This window comes from Miscanthus floridulus, chromosome 5 (assembly GCF_019320115.1).
Source record: "Miscanthus floridulus cultivar M001 chromosome 5, ASM1932011v1, whole genome shotgun sequence".
Classification (NCBI taxonomy): Eukaryota; Viridiplantae; Streptophyta; class Magnoliopsida; order Poales; family Poaceae; genus Miscanthus; species Miscanthus floridulus.
Window position 1 is genome coordinate 93,177,677 of NC_089584.1, and position 21,311 is coordinate 93,198,987.

The 21,311-nt window shown below is 43.5% G+C and overlaps 1 protein-coding gene across 2 annotated transcripts; it reads right to left on the reverse strand.

Annotated features, from left to right (window-relative positions):
* Window positions 1-964: 964 nt before the first annotated feature.
* LOC136450243 (uncharacterized) lies at window positions 965-7,258 on the reverse strand. Of its 2 annotated transcripts, none has more exons than XM_066450618.1 (5): window positions 6,142-7,258; window positions 4,889-5,510; window positions 2,500-3,895; window positions 2,321-2,416; window positions 965-2,154 (listed from the first exon to the last, which is right to left on the reverse strand). In XM_066450618.1, exons 1-5 carry the CDS (start codon window positions 6,992-6,994, stop codon window positions 1,399-1,401), a joined length of 3,723 nt encoding a protein of 1,240 aa, XP_066306715.1. In that variant the 5' UTR covers window positions 6,995-7,258; the 3' UTR covers window positions 965-1,398. The 2 variants fall into 2 exon arrangements, with proteins under 2 accessions (XP_066306715.1, XP_066306716.1); XM_066450619.1 differs by having other exon boundaries at window positions 966-2,154; window positions 2,321-2,413; window positions 6,142-7,251.
* Between the last annotated feature and the right edge of the window lie 14,053 nt (window positions 7,259-21,311).

A 21,311-nucleotide genomic window follows, 5' to 3' on the forward strand; every position in this document is an offset into this window, starting at 1 on the left:
ATCCACTCGACCCCTCCTGTCCTCTTCCCTCCCCTCCTGGTGCCTCTCACACGGTGCCTTCACAAACACGCAACAGCAATGACGTCTCTAGATTGCTCGGCCCTCGCCGCCAATTAGTTAGTGATGGTCAAGTCTTTTCAGCTCCAAGCCAACAATTAGTCAGTGACGTCAAACCTTTTCAGCACCAAGCTAACAATTAGTTAGTGACGTCAAGCCTTTTCGGCTTCAAGCTAATTTATCTAAGATATGCTACAAATTAATTGATTTTGGGACGGGGAGTACAAGATTTAGGAACAGTAGGTAGGGAGGTTGCCATACTGATTGATATGGGTCTATCTAAGAATATTCTCTATGGTACAAAGAGATACAACGAATAGTCATGCCACAAATACACGTGCGCCTAAGGCCATGTTTAACAGGGCTCTAGCTCCAGCTCCTTGCAAGAGTCACGCCAAACGAGCGTCTAAAAACCGACTCCTTATGAGGAACTCAAAGTAGCTAAAGCTATTTTTGTAGAGGAGCCAAAGCCAAAAAAATTGGTTTCTCCTAACTCCTCACAAACTTAATCATTTTTTTATGGAGCGACCAAAGCAAAAAAAAAAATGGCTTGTCCTAACTACTCACAAACTTAATGTAAATTATTACAAAACTACCACTGAAACTATTTTTGCTACACGTTTTCTCTAAAAAGACTCTAGGTCCACTCGAGAAGCTGCCACATGTTTTCTAAAAAGGCTCTAGGTCCACTGGAGAAGTTGCTCCATGTGAGGAGACGGATATAGAGATTCTATAGCCTAATGAGAATGAGATGCCGTAATATCATTAAAGTTATACAAGCCTAACAGTACTATTTTTGCTTAGTGAAAAGTGAGAATCAGCAAATAGATTAGAAGTAAAATTCCAATCTCATACCAAATTTTGGTACTTTTCAATTAAACTTGTGAATGTCAATAGAACTAACATACCTGGGCAATGAAGCATATCTAAACTAGCTGGCAGATAATAAAAAGGACGAAACACTAATGCACTTTTTATTTGGGACCCTCATTTTTCCTAACAATCCCATCCCAGAAAAATGTTTCATGAGAAAGGGTGGCCGAGCCATGGGACGACCTTAGCAAAAGCTGCAGCGAGACATTCATGCCAATAAGGTGCACAAGTGCGCCCAAGCAGAAAACAAAAACGCAGCTGGACGGCACGGACTACTTGAGGCGTGCCATTGCAGCAGGTCCTGCATTCCACAGGTACGTCCAAGTTCCCCATAAGCATACCTATCTCACTGCGAACATTAAACTATAAAAGAACACCCAGATGTAAACAAAATATGGCAGCTCAAAAAGCTAGGCTGAGGGCACAAGACCCTCAGACAAAAAGTAATTAAAATGGAATAAAAGGAGTTCAATGTGTACTTTCTGGGGAATTAGGTATCCGACTTAAATTTACCCTACTTTCCACCAACAAAGCTTCAGAATCCCCATCAGTTGCAGCAACATCAAGTTTGGTGCCAAGGATAGAGCTCACCCTACCGACCAAAGGACTATCACCGTTAACCTTATCAACCTCAACCTCCATACCTGTCTCAGTATCTTGCATGATGGAGGGCTTCTCTTGACTATCAGCAGGGCTAGCAACAGGAGCAGCTTCCTTGCCTACTCGAGGTTCTGCCATAGCAGGGGGTATAATTTCCATGTCATCACCTGATTCTCCAACAGCAGAAGGTGCAACATCCTCCAAGCCATCAGCAGGTGTAACTTCCAGTATGCCAACAGCATGTTCAAGGGTTGCTTGTAGTGCACCATCCTCAATTGCTGGAGGCAACACATCCTCCATGTCCTTGTTAGGCTGTGTGATTGCTGTTGTTGCCACCACCACCTCAGGTTGGGGAAGGGGAATTTCTGGAGGCGCATCCAGACCCCCAGATCCTAGAGTTGCTGGAATGGTTCCCCCAATGCCATCACCAAGTTCCTGTTTTGACAGTGATCCTTCCCCCATGACATCAGTGTAACGTTGCAGAGCAGGATTGCTCACCACTGGTTCAAGCATTTCCATGTCATGGTCATCTTCTCGTACATCCATGTTCTCTTCCATTTTTACAAATGCAGATGCAGTAATTAAACCCTTTTGAGTCTGGTTCTTATGAAGGGCCAAAGCTCTCTGTCATTGTCGAAAAGGAGAAAGTTAACATTTCCGTATCAATCAATAAACTGATAGCTAATTTGTGTAATAGAGCTATACAGATATCCAATAGTGAACAATAAACAGATGTTTTTACTTTCAAATAGAAGTTCTAGAGAAGATTGGTAGAGAAAAAAGAGCTTGCCTGAAAGATTGTACTGTCACCCTTGAGGTAACGTGAAGTGAGAGGGTTGAAGCTTCCATATTTTGTAGACATTTTTTCAATATTTCCATTATCCTGCTTTAGAAACATAGTAGCAACCATAATAAGAATATAAAAGTGAGGAAACAGAAACCTAAATAAATTTTAACGAATGCAAATACCTGAAGTTCATTCCTAACCAAACGAGAGGCTTTTGTTACGCCCAAGTCTCCCAGCAAGGATATGCACCTTTTGTATAACTCTGACTCAACAAGATCATGTGAGACACTGATCCTGGATAGATAGTTTTTAGAAAAGACTGCACCATTCTTTAACTGCATAGAAGTCACAAGTTGTGCTCCTTGAGGAGCTTCCAAACTTTTTGACCTTTTAGAATCATCATCCTTTGCTTCAATTGTTTCAGCAGTCAAGTGTGGAATTTCCTTCTGCTCGGCCTGAGGTTGAAGATTGTGTTGTCCACCAGAATCAGAAACAGCAGTAATTGCAGAGTCAGGCTCAGCTACCGGAAGTTCAGCATCCGGCACATCACTTGGTCCCTTGGATACATCACCAGTCAGCTCCCAACCCCTGCTGCCAGCATGAGGTCTATTCTGATCCCACCCTTGCCTACCATACATATAGGGTTCACCAGGAAACACACCACTGCCTCCATTCCAAACTTGCATATGAGGTGGGCATGATTCATCCAGATGATTAGGCCACCCAAATGGGCGCATGTGGGTCGAAAACCTATCAACAGCATCATGCATGGGATATGAAACTCCAGGTTGGTTTAACTTCATTTGAGGTCTAAGGTTAAACATAGGTGGGCCTGGAAACTGATGGACAGGCGGATGAAAACCAGGAGCACCACCATGTTGGATGGGGACAAAACCATTAGAAACTGGAGAAGGCCAGTTTGGTGGATTGTTCCAGGCATGCCCATGTCCACGGACAGAATTCATGTCATTCCTCTTTTGATGACCATGGAACCTCCTATCTCCATTTTGAGGCCTACGGTCATCATCATGCGGACCAAGGAAGGAAGAGTCACTGTTCCTTGCAGAAGGTGGCAGAGGATGATTTGGTGAACTGCCCGAAAAATGACCACCTCTACTTATGGATGAATTTGACGGTGTTGGCTCTCTGAACAGAACTTTAGCTGGTGTTCGATCTTGATGATGTGATCGTTCTTGGGCTAGGTCACTATCTCTATCTCTGTATTTCGTAAGGCTGTTTCTTTCTCCTTTACTATCTAGACTACGCCCACCACTAAGCCTACCTGAAAACCTCTGGTCACCTGAGGATGGAGATTTTTCAGACAGCTGTTTTGGTGAAGTATGCTTATCTTTCCTAGGTGTGCGTTCATAGTGTGATGATGTAGAAATTTCCAATGCTACCTCACGAGGCTGGTGATCATCCTTCTGTTTAAGCCTTTCAGAAGACCAATTTTCTGCATCCCTGTCACGAAGTCTAGAAGCAGGTGTCCTTTCTCTACCAGAAGATGTTCTTGGCCGACTATTTCTCTCATCATATGGCATTTCTCTCTTTCCATGGTCTATTGCTTTAGATCCATGCCTGGACATCAATAATTAACCATTTCAGATGTTAGAAGAAACAAAGCATACAAGAGGAATGCAGATAACTTAACCCCAAAATCTGTTAATTGATTACAAGATTGCAATATTTGACAATCTAAAACCAACATCTAAAGTTGTCAAAAAAAAACAATATCTAAAACAGATACCATGAAGTTCAAGGAATGATCAAGCCTCACTTGGCCAACAACCTCTGTAAACTAAATAAGAGAGGTGCTGGCTAGGAAGATCAACATCCATGGTGACACCCACTGAAACAATATATAGTTTTTCTTTTATGTGGATTATTAAAAAAATCAATTCGCAAGAAGCCAAATAAACTATTTTAGATAGAAAAATATTAACCCTGCACCTCATAAAGGAACTCCCCAGCCATGAACCAACTGATCCATTCTGGAACTTACTAACATGAGACAGTTTTTTAAGGCTAGAAATAAAACCAACCACAAGGAGCCAACCAAACTGTATCTGATAAATAAACTGTGACCTCAAAAGGAACTTCCCGACCTACAGATCTATTACAACTAACAATAGATAGTCTCTTCAAATAATTTATCACCCAAAACAACTGTAGTTAGCAAATATAACTGACAAACAATAATTCATGAAAGCTAATTTCAGGGACACCCTCTGAAACTTAATTCATTAGCCCACAATGCTAGCAATTATTTCACCTCAAAAATTATCAGCCAATAGAAAAACAATTGAATCGAAAATGGCAATAGTTCTATCAAGCTTTTTTCTGCCACAAAGATGACCAGCTACCTTATGCATAGAAATACTGCAATGATTTAGCACACAAACTATGCACATAATACATGTCATTAGTAAGGAACAAATACTCATAGTTAACATTAAATAGAAATATATAATAAACAGATTACTGTGATACTAGGACAAGGTACAGCTACAATGCTGCACCCTTGTAAGAGATGAGTGCAGTATATGTATAACCATATAGAATAAAAGTTACCGGCTTTGATCCTTGTCGTGATAAGAACTTGGGCTAGGTGAACTTCTTGAGTGGATTTTACTTGGACTAGAACTACGATCTGGTCTTGCTCTCTCAATCAGAGAATCCAGACGCCCACTGCCTGAAGATTTTTCCAAATGCACACGTTGATCACGTGTGCTTGGAGGCTTTAAATCGTATTGGTCATCATTTTCCTCTGGAGGTCGTTTTTTCCCTCTAGTTTCCTTGTACCTATTGCCATAATCCTCATAATGATCAACATCTTGAACTGCATCCTTTCTGTAATGGCTCTCTGAGCTTCTGTGCCCATCTTTAGCACTCTTATAATCAGCTCTATCACTTTCATGACCACGGGCCACTCGCTCATCAGAAAACTTGTTGTCATGTTGCCTTTTATCCCTTCCGTAATCATCCTTGTACTTTTCCTTATACTTGTCATCATCAAACCTTTGTTCCTTAGAACTCCTAGATTTAGCATGTTCATATCTGGAGAGGGTCTTTCTGTCATCGCTGTCTCTATTGTCAGCGGGCCACTTATCTGTATCTTCAGAATCATCTTTTCTTCGGTTGTGTTTGTCAGCTTGCATATCAGGATTATTGTACTTCTCTTTTGCTGAAATTTCTGTCTCCAAAAGAAGTAGTTTAGAAGGCAATGCTTAGCAAAAGAAAAGAAAACAAACCAAAAAAACATATATAAGGAAACTCAAACAAGTAGAATTCAGGTAAAACAAGTACATAGGTAAACACCATTCAACATAGAGCAAAAAAGCTCTTCAAAGTATACTATCCAGCTACTTCACTGAGACAGGGCCCATCACTATCAAAGGCAATAGATCAGAAGTACAATAAATACGGTTTCATATAACTTTACAACAAGATATCAAGCTGTAAGCTATATATAATAAGCAGAACAGGGTTTAATGTAGCAAAGGGAAACATGGATATTAAATCGTTCAGTGTGGTAGAAAAGAATACAAATGTAGGAACACTATGAACTCCACAGGTTACAACCATTTTCGCCAAGTTTATTAATATATGCTACCACTATTTAAAATAACGATAGCATCATGCAAAACTCTAAATGAAATCAAACAACAACAAAGCCTGTCAGTCCCAAACAAGTTGGGGTAGGCTCTAAATGAAATCAGGATAAGAAAAATGTAACACGTTGCGTAGGAACATGGCATATAATCGTACATAGAGCAGGAATGCTATTGGTATTGGGGAGAACAAGTAGAAAATGGGCTACTTACCATTGGCATCTGCATCTCTCCTATACGAGTAGGCCTCCTCTTCCGTCCTACTCGTCTTCGAGACACTCTTTCTGCCACCACCATCCTCATACCTCTCATGCTTGGAATCATAATCTTTCTTGTCCCTCTCGCGCTCCTTCTGCCTCTCGCGCTCCCTCTCCCGTTCCCTGTCCCGCTCTCGATCCCTGTCTTTCTCCCGCTCCCGTTCCCGTTCTCTCTCCCTCTCCTTCTCCCGTTCTCTTTCCTTGTCACGCTCTCTATCTCTCTCCTTCTGCCGCTCCCATTCTTTCTCTCTTTCCCTTTCTTTCTCCCTCTCCCTATCTCTGTCATCCTTATAATGCCCAGTACTCTCCTTCCTCCCCAATTCCTTCTCTTTCTCTGACCTCCGCTTCCCAGAGTCACTCTTGGACGCAACCTCGTCAGCCCTGTCATCCACAACCACCGCCCGCCTGCTTGACCTCTTGGACTCATCCCCTGATCCCCTAGACTTGTCGGCCAGTTTCTCCACTTCAGCATGCCCAAAGGTCTCACTCTTGGACCTCTTGTCGACCAGGTGATCGTCGCAGACGCCACTGTTCCACCGGTCGCTGACCACATCCACCACGGCCTCCTCAACCCTCTCCTTCCTCTTCTTCCCGTGCTCCGCGTACCCGTTCCCCGATCTCACGGCCTCCTTCCCCGAGGACGAGCGGCGCCTCTCGGGCTCGGGATCTCTGGAAACCCTAGCCGCCGCCGAGGCCTCCTCCCGCGCGCCGGCGACCGGAGCCGACTCCTCGCCCTCTGACTCCGACCGGTCCGCGGACCCTCCCCGCATGTGGGACCGGTGCGACCTGTGACGCGAGCTCCGAGGCATGGCGGGCCAACCCTAGCGGGAACACCACCAACCCAGATGCGGAAGCTGGCGACGCGGGGCCCTGAAGCCCTAGGGGGCGCGCGGGATCTAGACAGCCGTGGCGGCGGGGAGAGGGGAGCGCGAGCTCGCTTAGGTGCGGCGGCTAGGGTTTTGGTGGGGTGAGGGAACGGAGGGGAGGGGGGAGGGATGAGGCGGCGGCGGCCGGGGATGGGAGACGACGAGTTCGTGGGTGGAGAAAATGGGGAAGGAAAAATGTTGGTTGTTTTTTTTTTCGGCTTCGGATTTGGGGGGAGGCCGGGAGGGGTTTGGTTGGGACTTGGCCCTCTGGCCTGGTGGTGGTTTGCTTCGGTGCGGTGCGGCCGAAGGGGCGCGCGGCGGGATTGGACACGATAGAAGGGGGTCGAGGCGCGTCGCGCGGGGGTCTCTTGGGCTGTGTTTGGTCTTCTCGTTTCTTCGCAACTGCTGCTGGGCTCCACGGTTCCGATTTTACTGTCACAATCTCCTTTGGAATAGGAACGGAGTTCATCTCTCCTCCAAATTCACAAACATTACTCCACGTGTCAAAATCAAATATGTAACGGAGGATGAGAATGAGGGGCATGATCCTATTAAACACTGAGTCCTTGTGCCAATCTTCAAAATCCATTTTTTGCTCGATGCCGGCATATGTTTTACAAATTTTCATCTTGTTTGGTTCTTTCATTCAAGAGGTTGAAGCATGTTGAGAACATGTTTGTATTGAAGCAATGCTAAGATCCATCTTAAATGACGAAGATTGTTACACTTCTAATGGTAGATGTATTAGTTGCAATGAAGATTACACTTAAATAATCTAATAATGAATAATAATCTTCATGTCTAATGATGAAGATAGGCTTCAGCTACTAAGGGTAATGGTATGTGTTACTATTTATTACTTTACATTTACATGAAGTACTTGTCATAGCCTAGCATTGTCATTTATATGTGCACGAGCAGTACTTAAAATTGCATTGTTTTTCAATTACCAAAAGTGGTTTATGACATCTGAACTAAATTTTGTCATGAGAAATTAGTATCAACATATAATCCCACCATTCACAGGTAAATTAATATCAACATATACTCCCTCCATTCACAAAATATCTTTTGCGGTTCTGTTTTGTCCACAAATCCATGCATTTAATTAAGACCCGATTTGGTAAACTTCATCGGCTCCTAGTTCATTTTTAGAACAAATAGAGAGAGAGAGAAATAGCTTCTTGCTCCAGTGCATAATAAGTCAGATGTTTACAACTGCCTTTATGCAAATAAACACAAACCTCCCTTGGCTCCTCTTGAAGGTTTGCATCATTGGTGCGGCTTGCTGAGTAATACTCAACCTTGCTATTGTTCCCCTTTTTTAGAAGTTTTGTGCTTCTGAGCTGAAGACGGAGTTAGAAGATCAAGGATTACCTCCGTGGTTCGGTTGCTTGCGGCAACCTACGTCCTCATTGTAGCGAGTCCCTAAATCATGATTCACACGCTAACTAGCATGACAAGTTGGATCCACAACTTGGGTGCCGCAAGAATCAATCTAGTGATGCACTCCAACTAGCCTCGAGCATTCCACTAGAGTTACTCTTCGTGATCTCCTGCGGAGATGAGCACAAGAGCCCCTTACAATAGCTTGATTGGAGCCGGCAACAATCACCCATAGAAGCTCAATGATCCCTCCAACTCCAAACCAGCTAGGTGACGATAATCACCAAGAGTAACAAGAGGTCCACCAGACGACACGCCCAACTAGTGCCACAAGATGCAAAAACAACAATGCAAATGCACTAGAGGCTCTCCAATCTCACTAACATGTGAAATCAATAGATGCAAGTGAGTGGAGTGTATATATTGTAGGATCACTGGAACACCTAGAGGGGGTGAATAGGCCTGTAAAAATTCAACTCAAAGCAAAGTCAAATTCACCCGTAGCACTGCCGCTCTGTGAGCGCGACACTGCCACACCTGCAGGAGAGATTAGTTCACAGTTCAAAATCTACCCGACAAAATTTAGATTGGGTAAATTTCTTAACTTCCTACAGAGTAGTAGATCACAGATCGACAGTTGAAAGTGGTGGGAACACCTCACATAAGTAGATCAGCCTCAAACTCTAGAGATCACCTCAACAACAACAAGAACACAAGTGTAGCAACACAAGCACAAGATGACACAAGGATTTATCCCGTAGTTCAGCTCGTCACTAAGGTTTGCCTATGTCCACGTTGTTGAGGTATACCACTAAGGCTTAGAGATTTGCAACCCTACCTCGTTCTCAAGTCAAGAGAGTGAACTCTTGAGATGAGGGATTATTTTAATCGCTGCAAGAGGTGATTACAAATCTCCCGGTGCTGCCACAAACTTGGCAAGCTCACCGGACGACGCTCTAGCCGGCTAGGAGCCAAGCTCCAAAAGTAATAAACACAACCGCCGGCTAAGACGTGAACCAAGTGCTTTTTAGAGTTTAGGAATCAATGGAGCTGCTCTCTATTCGAGTTTTGGACCCTTTTCCCTCAAGGATTGATAGAGAAATCAATGGATTTGCTTGGGGGCTTGAGGTCAACAATGGAGTGAGAGAGAGAGAGCTCCTGCTCTGTTTTGGCGTGCTGAAGTGAGGAAAAAGAGAGCCGGTTGGTTACCGTTAGAAAGGAAGGGGAAAAGTATATATACCCCACAACCCCCAACGATCACTTTAAATCGCAGATAGCCGTTGGTGAGAAAAGGAAAAGGTATATATACCCTCAGCCCTCAACGGACACTGCACCTAAGAGGTCGGGTGAGATGATGACGCGACCAAAGGGTCGGGCGAGCCGGAGCCTGTAGCCTTGGGGTCAGATGAGACGGAGCCCGCGACCAAAGGGTCGGGCGATCCAGAGCCCACGACCTTAGGGTCGGGTGAGACGGAGCCCGCGACCAAAGGGTCGGGCGAGCCAGAGCCCGCGACCTTAGGGTTGGATGAGATGGAGCCCGCGCCCAAGGGGTCAGGTGAGTCGAAGCTCGCACCCAAGGGGTCAGGCGAGTCGAAGCTCGCACCATGCAAGACAGCAAGGTTAATAGTGAAGTGCAGACTGTCTTGGCTATGAATATGAGGATGCTTATGGTTGTTTGAGCACTTGGTAGCACATATTAGCTTAAGCATTGTGCCCCTTTTATAGTATGGCTTTTTCTATACTCAAATTCAATATATAAAAGAATTTAAACCTCCTTTGAGTTTGAAGCCATCTATATTTGTAATTAGGGACTCCTCCGTTCCGTGTAGCATCCTCAAATATAAATTTCCTTCTTGTCATCTTGATAAATCTCATTAGTTCTCTAATTGTGTTGTCATTATCACCAAAACCCACAATTAAGGCTTGATTGCACTTTCAATCTCTTCCTTTTTGGTGATTAATGACAACTCAATTAGAGCTTACAAAAGATATGAAATAAATACTGAGACTTTCAAGTCATGGGTATAGAGCCTCCCCCTAAGTATGTGAATAGAGAATTGAATTCTCAAATTGGCATAAGCCAAGATTCATATTTTAGTGAGCGACGGGACTCCCCCTACATCCATGCTCTTGTGGGGTGCTGCAGACTGTGTCAAGAAAATATATACGTGATGCGTATGATAGTTTATGCACACATGTGTTTGCTGCTGTAGCTGAGTGCGACACTACCGCACCTGATTGTATGAGCAAGACAGAGTCAAGCACCACACAACTAGCTCAGATAAAAAAATGCAACCTAGCACAATAAGATTACTTCTAATCCACACAAACAATACATGTCCATATCCGATACACAAAGAGTCAAATAGTAGCATTATTTCACAATTTAGAGTTTTGAGCGACTCTCAAACTTTCCACCTAGCGAAGACTAACACTCATCGAATAGGACATGAAGCGTAGTTGCTGACCATGGCGTCAAAAAGTTAAAAGTCGTTGACCCCTCTAATTTTCTCCCCCTTTGGCATAAAGCACCAAAAAGCGAAGAATAAAAGAAAGATCAATACCTACTCGTCATCTCCCTAGATATCCGTCCAATCAATATCATCACCTCCTGCAGTAGTCCTAGCACCACCATCATCATCATTGTCGTTGGAGTCAATACATGCACGACCCTAATGGTGAGTAGTGGCGGTGTAGTGAGTGGAACGAGTGGAACGCCTCAGCTCCTGTCTCTAACGGTATCCCTCCAGGGTCTCATCCTAATCTGCTGCTCGTCCCTGCTGCTCCTCCTCTTCCTCATCATCTAAATCTATGTCGGAGAGACTTGGAAGGTCATACTATGGAGGAGGTAGAATAGGAGGAAGTGGTGGAAGGTCCTATCCACGCAGTTGACGCTGCTCAAGCTGTGTCTCATACGCTCTGTTAGCTGCATAGGTGCACTTGCCGAAGATTACCTTCAACCACTTGCCAAACTTCTTCATCTTTCCTCCTCTGCGAGACCTAGAGCTAGAAGTCTCAGGGATATCTACATGAGCATGAGAGCTCCCCGCTCCCTAAGTAGCTGCAGCTGGCTGAGTCTTCTCAATTTTGTAGACGGTGTGCATCCCATCCTTTGGAAAATAAAATCCAATGACCCTCTCAATCATGAACATGAGATATGGGGCATAGGGCAGATCCCTCCTCCCATCGTCCACTATAAATCTCAACTCAGTCCACATTAATCTAGGGACATTGAACCTATCCCCACCTAGAGCAAATCTAGCCAACACATTTCTCATATAGCCATTAATATCTAAGGCTGCTCCATCCTCTAGGTTGGTGGTGTTCCTGATGAGGTTGTTGAGGATGTAATAGAAGCTATGTAGACCACTCCTCTTGCCATCTGCAATCCTTCTATCTCTCCACATGTAACTGATGTCACGGATCTCAGCTCGAGGCTCATCATGAATGTAAGTGTAACCTCTGTGCTCCTCCTCAAAGCTAAGAATCTGGTTGAAAAGTGACAAAGTTGACTCGGTAGTGCCGACCATCAGTCATCCAGTGAATCTCATAAGAGGTCGGGTCATAGAAGTATGTGGCATAAAACTGTGCAAGGACCTCCTCATTCTAGTTATACTGGAAACCCATGATGTCTAAAAGCTAGAACCTGTCACAAATCTTGATTACCTTGTCAAACTCAAGCTCCTCCTTCTCCTGCATCTCATCCCAATCAATGTACTGCATCTTAATGATCTTGATTTTCTTGGATGCAAGAATGGCAGTGGCATAAAAGTTGGAATAAAACTCATTTCAGAATCTATAATCAATGCCCAAATCCTTGCGCACTGCATAGGGATTGATCCCTCTTGCCTCTTCCACTAGCTTCCAACTCTTGAAATAGTTGATAACTGCATGCTGGCGAGAGTCATCTGGAGGTCTCATGATGATCTCACTCTCAAAATCTCTCATGTATCTGCCATCAAACTCTAAGAGATGTTGTTGGGTGTTAGGAATGACATCAGTGGTATGACCTGTCATCTCTAGCCTCTCCTCATCTTCAATGTATTGCTCACGCCTCCCCCTATCACCAAGTCCCCTTGGAGCTACACTACTTCTTGCTGTTGTTGACCTCCCTCGACCACGGCGAGGTGGATCCTTGTCTCTTTGCTTATTCATCTTCCTTTTTCCCCTTCGGTCATAATCTCCGTGCCCCATCTTCTCAAACGAGGAATGGAGAGGAGAGGAAAGAAATTGCTCGAGCCAAGGGCAGTAGCGGCCATTAGCAACGTTGAGAGAGAGTTGTCAGCTGTCGTGGCACTGCCAGAGATCGACAACGCATGGCAAAGCGATGGTGACGGCGCAGGCACGAGAGGAGAGAGAGGCGCGAGCATCGACATTAGGGGGAAGAGAGAGGGAAAAGTTACTGCGGACTTAAGGATAAGATGAAGAATAAATGGGCCCCGCAGTAAAACCGTTTGGGCTGAATCTCAACTGAGATTCAAAGTGTGGCACTGTTGTATGCCTAGCCCGACACTACAGCACTCCCCAAAACAATGGGAGTTAGCTATGATCTATATGACTCTCTCTATATAAGATATGGATACATATCACCTATATACCATAACCAAAAATAAATAATCAATACAGATCATGATCATGATACATAAGTTACCTTTTATAAATCATTTTCATGCACAATATGAAATTTTTTTAACTCTTTTGCCTAGATACTAGTTTATCAAATAGAAGCATGCTAAAATTCAAACCATGTTAAGAGAATAAAGTATATTTAGCTCACTATGCAAAACACAAAACCTTAACTCGTCGAGGGGCTTTGTGAAGATATTGGCTAGTTGATTTTCGGTGCTCACATGGCAAATTTTGATATCTCCTTTGGTTTCATAGTCTCTCAAGAAATGATGATGGATGTATATGTGCTTGGTTCTAGAGTGGCTTATGAGATTATTTGCAAGCTTAATGGCACTCTCATTATCACATAATAATGAGATTTTGGTAAAATAACATCTGAAATCACGAAGAGTTTGCCTCATCCAAAGTAGTTGGGCACAACATGCACCGACCGTAATGTACTTGGCCTTGGCAGTGGAAAGGGCTACACAATTTTGCTTTTTAAAACTCCAAGACACTAGGGATCGTCCAAGAAATTGACATGTCTCCGAAGTGCTTTTTCGATCTACTTTGCAACCGGCGTAATCAGAATCTGAATACCCAAATAGATCAAACTTAGATCCCCCTTAGGATACCACAAACCAAGGTTAGGAGTGTGTACTAAACATCTCAAGATTCTCTTAATGGCCACCAAGTGACACTCTTTTGGGTTAGCTTGAAATCTAGCACACATGCACACACTAAGCAAAATATCAGGCCTAGATGCGCACAAATAAAGTAGAGAGCCGATTATGGAATGATATACCTTAGTATCCATGGCTTTCCCTTCAATATTGAGATCAAGATGTCCATTGGTTGGCATGGGAGTTTTGTTAGGCTTGGCATTCACCATGTCAAACTTCTTGAGCATATCATGGGTGTACTTCGTTTGACTAATAAAAGTTCCATCCTTCACTTGCTTGATTTGAAATCCGAGGAAGAACTTCAACTCACCCATCATGGACATCTCAAACCTCTTCGTCATGATCCTTGTGAGTGAAAAGGGTAGGGTCAGCTTTGCCTATTTCAAAGCCTTGTTTAAGTAAGAATTCCTTATGGCATTCATACCATGCTCTTGGTGCTTGCTTAAGCCCATAGAGCGCCTTTTGGAGTTTGTAGACGTGGTTGGGGAACTTGGGATCCTCAAAACCCAATGGTTGCTCAACATAGATAAGTTCTTGAATGGGGCCATTGAGGAATGCCCTCTTCACATTCATTTGATATAGCTTGAAATTGTGATGAGCGGCATAGGCTAGAAGCATTCGGATTGCTTCAAGTCTTGCCACCGATGCATATGTTTCCTCAAAGTCCAAGCCCTCTACTTGAGTGAAACCTTGAGCAACCAATCTTGTCTTATTTCTTGTCACCACACCATTCTTATCTTGCTTGTTGTGGAAGACCCATTTGGTGCCAATAATGTTGGTGTTGGGTCTCTCCACCAAGATCCACACTTGATTTCTTTCTAAATTATTGAGCTCATCTTGCATGGCCATTACCCAATCCGGATTACCAAGTGCTTGCTCAACCTTAAGAGATTTCAAAGAGGAAACAAACGAGTAATATTGGCAAAAGTTTGCTAAATGTGAATGAGTTGTTACCCCCTTTTGAAGACTCTTAAGGATGTTGTTAACGGGATGATCCCGTTGTATTGTTTGTCTTAGCCTTGGATGATTAATGGCCTCTTGTCCATCTACTGGATCTTCATTATCTTGCTCGAATATAGGTTGTAGGTTATGTCCTTGAATCGGAGTTGGACTTGCTGCTACTGCCAGAGGGAGTGCGGCACTACCGCTCTTATGTGCTGCACTGCCGCTCTACTGATTTGCAGCAGGGGTCGGCTCTCCCTCAGCATTAGGTACATCAGTAGAACTTTGTTTATCAGCAGCTTAAGGAACCTCCACTTTAGTGACTTCGTCTTCTTGTGGTCGTATATCACCAATAGCCAATTGCTTGATTGCTTCACATGGTGGATCCTCCTTTCCTACAATACTTGAATTAACTTGCTCCACTTGAGAGCTATTAGATTCATCAAATGTCACATCTATTGCTATTTCAACTCTCCCAGAGGTTTTGTTGAAAACACGATAGGCATGCTCATTTGATCCATAACCAAGAAGAAAACCTTCATCAACTTTAGGTGCAAACTTAGAGGTTTTGGGTTTCTTATTAAGTATGAAACACTTGCACCTAAACACTCTAAAGTAGGACACCTTTAATTTGGTACCGGTTAGAAGCTTATATGAAGTTTTCTTCAACTTCTTGTGTAGGTAGAGGCGGTTGATGGCATGGCAAGCGGTGTTGATGGCTTCGCACCAAAAGAGGTCCGGCGTCTTGTACTCATCTAGTATTGTCCTTGCCATGTCAATTAGTGTATGATTCTTCCTCTCTACTACACTATTTTATTGAGGGGTGTATGGAGTTGAGAACTAATGCTTGATGCCTTCTTCATCAAGAAATTCCTCAACTTGGATGTTCTTGAATTCGGTCCCATTGTTGCTTCTCATTTTCTTGATGGGGAGACCAAACTCCTTTTGAACTCTTCTAACAAAAGTCTTCACTTTGTCTATAACTTCACACTTATCAAACAAGAAAAATACTCAAGTAAAACAGGAATAATCATCAACAATAATAAGACCATATTTGTTGCCCCCGATACTTAGGTAGACGACCGGTCCAAAGAAATCCATGTGTATGAGCTCCAATGGTTGCGGTGTGGTCATGATGCTCTTTGGCGGGTGAGGTACGCCAACTTGCTTTTCGGCTTGACAAGCGCTACATATCCTATCTTTCTCAAAGTGAACATTTGTTAGCCCAAAGATGTGTTCGTCCTTTTGAAGTTTGGCCAAGTTCCTCATCCCAACATGGGCTAGTCGGCGATGACAAAGCCACTCCATGCCAGATTTTGCCACTAAACAAGCCTCAAGATTAGCTTTATTTTTGTTGAAATTAACTAGGTAAAGCTTATTCTTTAAATGACACATAAAGACAATAGAGGAATCCTCCCTTCTAAAGACTTCTACACCCTTATCCGTAAAGAGACAATTGAAGCCCATCTCGCATAATTGAGAGACAGACAACAAATTGTAACCTAACGAATCAACATGTAAGACATTTGTAATTGAATGCTCAAGGGTTATAGCAACTTTACCGAGACCAATCACATCCCCCTTAGAGTTGTCTCCAAAGAGAATATTTTCATTTGAGTCCATCTTCGGGATATATGATGAGAACATACTCCTTTCTCCAGTCATATGATTTGTATATCTACTATCAAGCACCCAACTTGATCCACCGGAGGAGTATACCTGCAAACTAGATTTAATTGCTTGATTTAGGTCCCCAATTTGACTTGGAGCCTTGCATGTTAGTCACAAGAAATTTAGAAACCTAAATAGAAGTATTACTATATGTGTTGGCTTTCTTTCCAACATATTTGGCAACCACTTTCCCACTGATGTTGTTCCTTAAAACAAAACACGAAGTCAAGCTTTGTCGAGGTGGTTGAAACTTTGGTTGGTATGCATACTTGTTCACAGTGCCCCACACTGATTCCTTTGGCTTCTGCTGAACATGTTTCTACTAGAACACCTTCTTCTTGGGATTAGTTTGATCAGGAGCAGAATTGGTAGCCTTCTCCTTTTTGCAGACAGCAGCACAACCGTCCTTCACTGCGGCACTACCGCGGTGTGGCACTGCCGCTGTTTATGTAGGCTGATCTATACCAACTCTTTCCTTCCTCTCAAACTTGACACACTCATAGCCATTTATGATCTTTCTTCTATTTATCTTGGCTCCTGTAGTGTGCCCAAGCCCATGCTTGATTAAGGGGTGTCTCCCTTGCTTGAATTGAGACACTTTTGAATAATTTGCCTTCTTGTCACTTACTTGAGCCTTACCACTCAAGCAACCCTTGCCAATGATCTCATTGAGTCTAGCAATTTCTTTTCTCATTATTTCCATGTTTGCAAGGTTAGTGGAATAAGCATTCAAATCAATATTATAATATTTTCCACAACCTTGACTAGTGGAGGTAGTAGAGGCATCTTTTTGTCTTAGAGGGATGTGAGTTGCTATCCCAAAGAATATTATATTGCAGCTCAAGTTCTTTGTGTTTTTCATCTAAGTCACAATACTTTTTCTTGAGAGCAATATTTTCTTTCTTGGTGATAGCATGGTCCCCTTGTTCTTTGGCCAAGGCCTTGCACAAGGATTCCACCTCAATTCTCTCTAATGCAAGAGCTTCCTTGCTAGCAATGTAGAGATCCTCTTATTGGATAAGAGTTTCCTCTCTAGATTCTAGCTCGGCTTGGACACTCTCTAGATCCTCCATTATCTTAGTAATGAATAATTTGGTCTTTTCATCTAAATTTTTAGTTATCATGTTTATTTCTTCATCACTAGATTCATCGTCACTAGAGCTATCACTAATATCAGTACTAGAGATATCACTAGGAGGTGGAGGTGGAGGAGCTTTGGCCTTGGATTTAGATTTTACCTTCTCACCCTTTGCCATAAGACAAATGTGAGGAGAGTAGTAGTCATCATCGGACATGTTGGTGAAGAGTCTTAGTGAAGAAGATGGCTCATGGATAGCAATGGTTGTAACTTTCTCATCTTCTTCACTTGAGCTTTCAATAGATGAATCCCATTCATGCCCAATGTGAGCTTCTTCCATGTTTTTCCTGCTCTTTCTACGGTCGGTCTTCTCCTCTTTCTTGTTCTTCTTGTATTTATTGTCCTTGATCTCATATGGACACTTTGCAATGAAGTGATCGGTGCTTCTATAATTGTAGCATGTCCTCTTTTTTTGTTTGGGAAGCTTCTCTTCACTACCTTGTAGCCTTGCTTCTTTAGCTCCTTGTGATACCTCCTCATAAAGAGAGCAACATCATCCACTTTCTCATATTGGTCATCATCATGTTCACTCTCACTAGAGGATGAGGTGGTCTCTACTCTTTCTTGAACTTGCTTGATTGCTTTGGGCTTGCTAATTGAAGCTTGCTTGTTGGTCTTGGACTTGCTTGTAGAGCCTTGCTTGCTTGATTTGTTGGCCTTGAGAGCTACATCCTTGTTGATCTTGATGCCTTCTAGCTTTGCTTGTAATTCTCTAAGCTTCTTCCTCTCATTTGCTTCTTCTCTTTGTATGTCAAAGGTCAAGATCCTCTCAAGTACATCATTTGGTGTGAAGTACTCAAACTTCTTCTTGTCTCTAATTAGAGTTACTACGGTCTCAACCGGTGGCTCAAATCCATTGCAAATAACCTCACAAATGCCGGGATGAAGACCTATAAGATAGGCTCTTATCAAGTGCTTCCACTTGGCAAAGTTAGTCCCATCGAAATGAGGTAACTTGCCCATGGGCACATTGATGAAAGACTTGCGATCATGGTTAGTCATAGACATAGAAGAATAGTTAAAGGATACGGCGACATATTTGTTATCGTCATTCTTCTTGCCCTTTCCTTTCTTGTCCTTCTTACTATGCACTTGGTAGGACTCATCATCGTCACCATCTTTGGAGCTGCTAGATAGCTCACTTGAAGATGAATTGGAGGCTTTTGCTTCTTGTTCCTTCTTCTTTCTTCTTCTCTTCTAACCGCTGCTGCTCCTTCTTCTCTCTTGCTTCCCTTTTTCTTTTCTAGCTGCCTTTCTTCTTCTTCTTTCTTCTTCATTTTGAGCTTTTTTGCCATCGGTTGCCTCTAACTGTGGGAGCATGGAGTTGCTCGCTGTAGAGATGCTAAGCTCACTGCTATCGGTGTCATGCAGCCCAACGTCCTCTGGATTGACGTTGATGGGCTTCACAACACCAGATCCTCCCCGGGCTCCACACCTCACGTGGTGAAGCGCACATGAGGTAACCTGGCTCTAATACCACTTGTAGGATCACTGGAACACCTAGAGAGGGGTGAATAGGCCTGTAAAAATTCAACTCAAACCGAAGTTAAATTCACCCATGGCACTATCGCTCTATGAGCGCGACACTATCGCACCTATAGGAGAGATTAGTTCATAGTTTAAAATCTACCCAACGAAATTTAAATTGGGTAAATTTCTTAACTTCCTGCAGAGTAGTAGATCACAGATCGATAGTTGAAAGTGGTGGGAACACCTCACACAAGTAGATCGGCCTCAAACTCTAGAGATCACCTCAACAACAACAAGAACACAAGTGTAGCAACACAAGCACAAGATTACACAAGGATTTATTTCGTGGTTCAGCTCGCCACCAAGGCTTTCCTATATCCACGTTGTTGAGGTACACCACTAAGGCTTAGGGATTTGCAACCCTACCTCATTCTCAAGTCAAGAGAGTGAACTCTTGAGATGAGGGGTGATTTTAATCGCTGCAAGAGGTGGTTACAAAGCTTTTGGTGCTGCCACAAACTTGGTAAGCTCACCGGACGACGTTCTAGCCGGCTAGGAGCCAAGCTCCAAGAGTAACAAACACAACCGCCGGATAAGACGTGAACCAAGTGCTCTTTAGAGTTTAGAAATCAATGGAGCTGCTCTCTATTCGAGGTTTGGACCCTTTTTCCTCAAGGATCGATGGAGAAATCAACGGATTTGCTTGGGGTGCTTGAGGTCAATAATGGAGTGAGAGAGAGAGAGAAACTGCTCTGTTTTGGCGTGCTGAAGTGAGGAAGAAGAGAGCCAGTTGGTTACCGTTGGAAAGGAAGGGGAAATGTATATATACCCCTAGCCCCCAACGGTCACTTTAAATCGCAGATAGCCGTTGGCGAGGAAAGGGAAAGGTATATACACCCCCAGCCCTCAACAGACACTGCACCCAAGAGGTTGGACGAGCTAGAGCCCACGACCAAAGGGTCGGGTGAGCCGAAGCCCGTGACCTTGGGGTTGGGCGAGACAGAGCCCGTGACCTTAGGGTCGGGCGAGCCAGAGCCCGCGCCCAAGGGGTGAGGCAAGTCGGAGCTCGCACCATGCAAGACAGCAAGGGTAATAGTAAAGTGCAGACTATCTTGGCTGTGAATCTGAGGATGCTTGTGGTTGTTTGAGCACTTGGTAGCATATATTAGCTTAAGCATTGTGCCCCCCTTTATAGTATGGCTTTTCCTATACTCAAATTCAATATATAAAAAAATTTAAACCTCCTTTGAGTTTAAAGCCATCTACATTTGTAATTGGGGACTCCTCTGTTCTGTGTAGCATCCTCGAATATAAATTCTTTGCTTGTCATCTTGATAAATCTCATTAGTTCTCTAATTGCGTCGTCATTATCACCAAAACTCACAATTAAGGCTTGATTGCACTTTCATATATAAGCTCACAGAGGGTTAGCACATGTGTGGGAGGGTCCAAGAGAGTGGCCAAAGTGCCACAAGGTCTATTTATAGACCACCAAAGAAACCCAACCGTTACCCACTTGTGTCAGCCGCTACGGGGGCACCGGACATGTCCTATGGCACACCGGACAAGTGTATCGGATGCCCCAATGGTTGACTTCCAACAACTAACAAACTAGCCATTGGTTGCTGTTCACGAGTTCGGTGCTCTGTCCGATGCACATTAGACAAGTCCAATGAGTGTAAGTGCTTAAACGTCCTCCAAAACAACCTCTTTGGAACCCCTATTTTTTAAACTTCGCGCGCTCTGCGAGTCTATCACTATTCATGTCCGGTGGCTGAGGTCTGGTGCACACTGGATTCCTATGTGCTCGGGTAAATACTATGCAAGTCAAACTACAGGCTGACGTGTCCGGTGCCAAGTCTGGTGGCACACCGGACACGTCCAATGCATGCAGAAATGTTGCACCGAGAGCACAACTTCCTCTTATTTGCTGGCGTGCTAACTCTCAAATATTTTGAAAAACATCTAATCCCTGAGTTAGCATTTTAAAAGTGTTTTCAAAACATTTTCACTTGCTCACCGCTTAGTCACTAGGCATAAATGCAAATGCATGTAGACCAAAGCACCTAGTGGCACTAGATAACCATATTTGCTAATTAGAGCTCCCCTCTCAATAGTGCGACTATCTATCCTAAACCCGATCATATACTCTATCGTGTCTTGACTAGCAAAACAAAATCCCTATTTATATCTTTGCCTTCACAACTTAGATTTTGTTTCTCTCTTTCTTCTTTTCAAACTAAGAGCTTGCTCCAATATGATTTATCACTCTTCATCCATCTTCAAGCCTTGCTCTCCATCTTGGTGTGGACCTAACCTAGCCTAATCAATCACTTAGCAAAAGGTTAGTCCACTAGTTATC

Coding starts and splice junctions, on each gene's coding strand:
- LOC136450243 (XM_066450618.1), bottom strand. CDS start 6,994: ATGCCTCGGAGCTCGCGTCACAGGTCGCACCGGTCCCACATGCGGGGA. Junction 3,896..4,888: donor CACGACAAGGATCAAAGCCG/GTAACTTTTATT, acceptor ATTGATGTCCAG/GCATGGATCTAAAGCAATAG. Junction 2,417..2,499: donor TGGTTAGGAATGAACTTCAG/GTATTTGCATTC, acceptor ATGTTTCTAAAG/CAGGATAATGGAAATATTGA.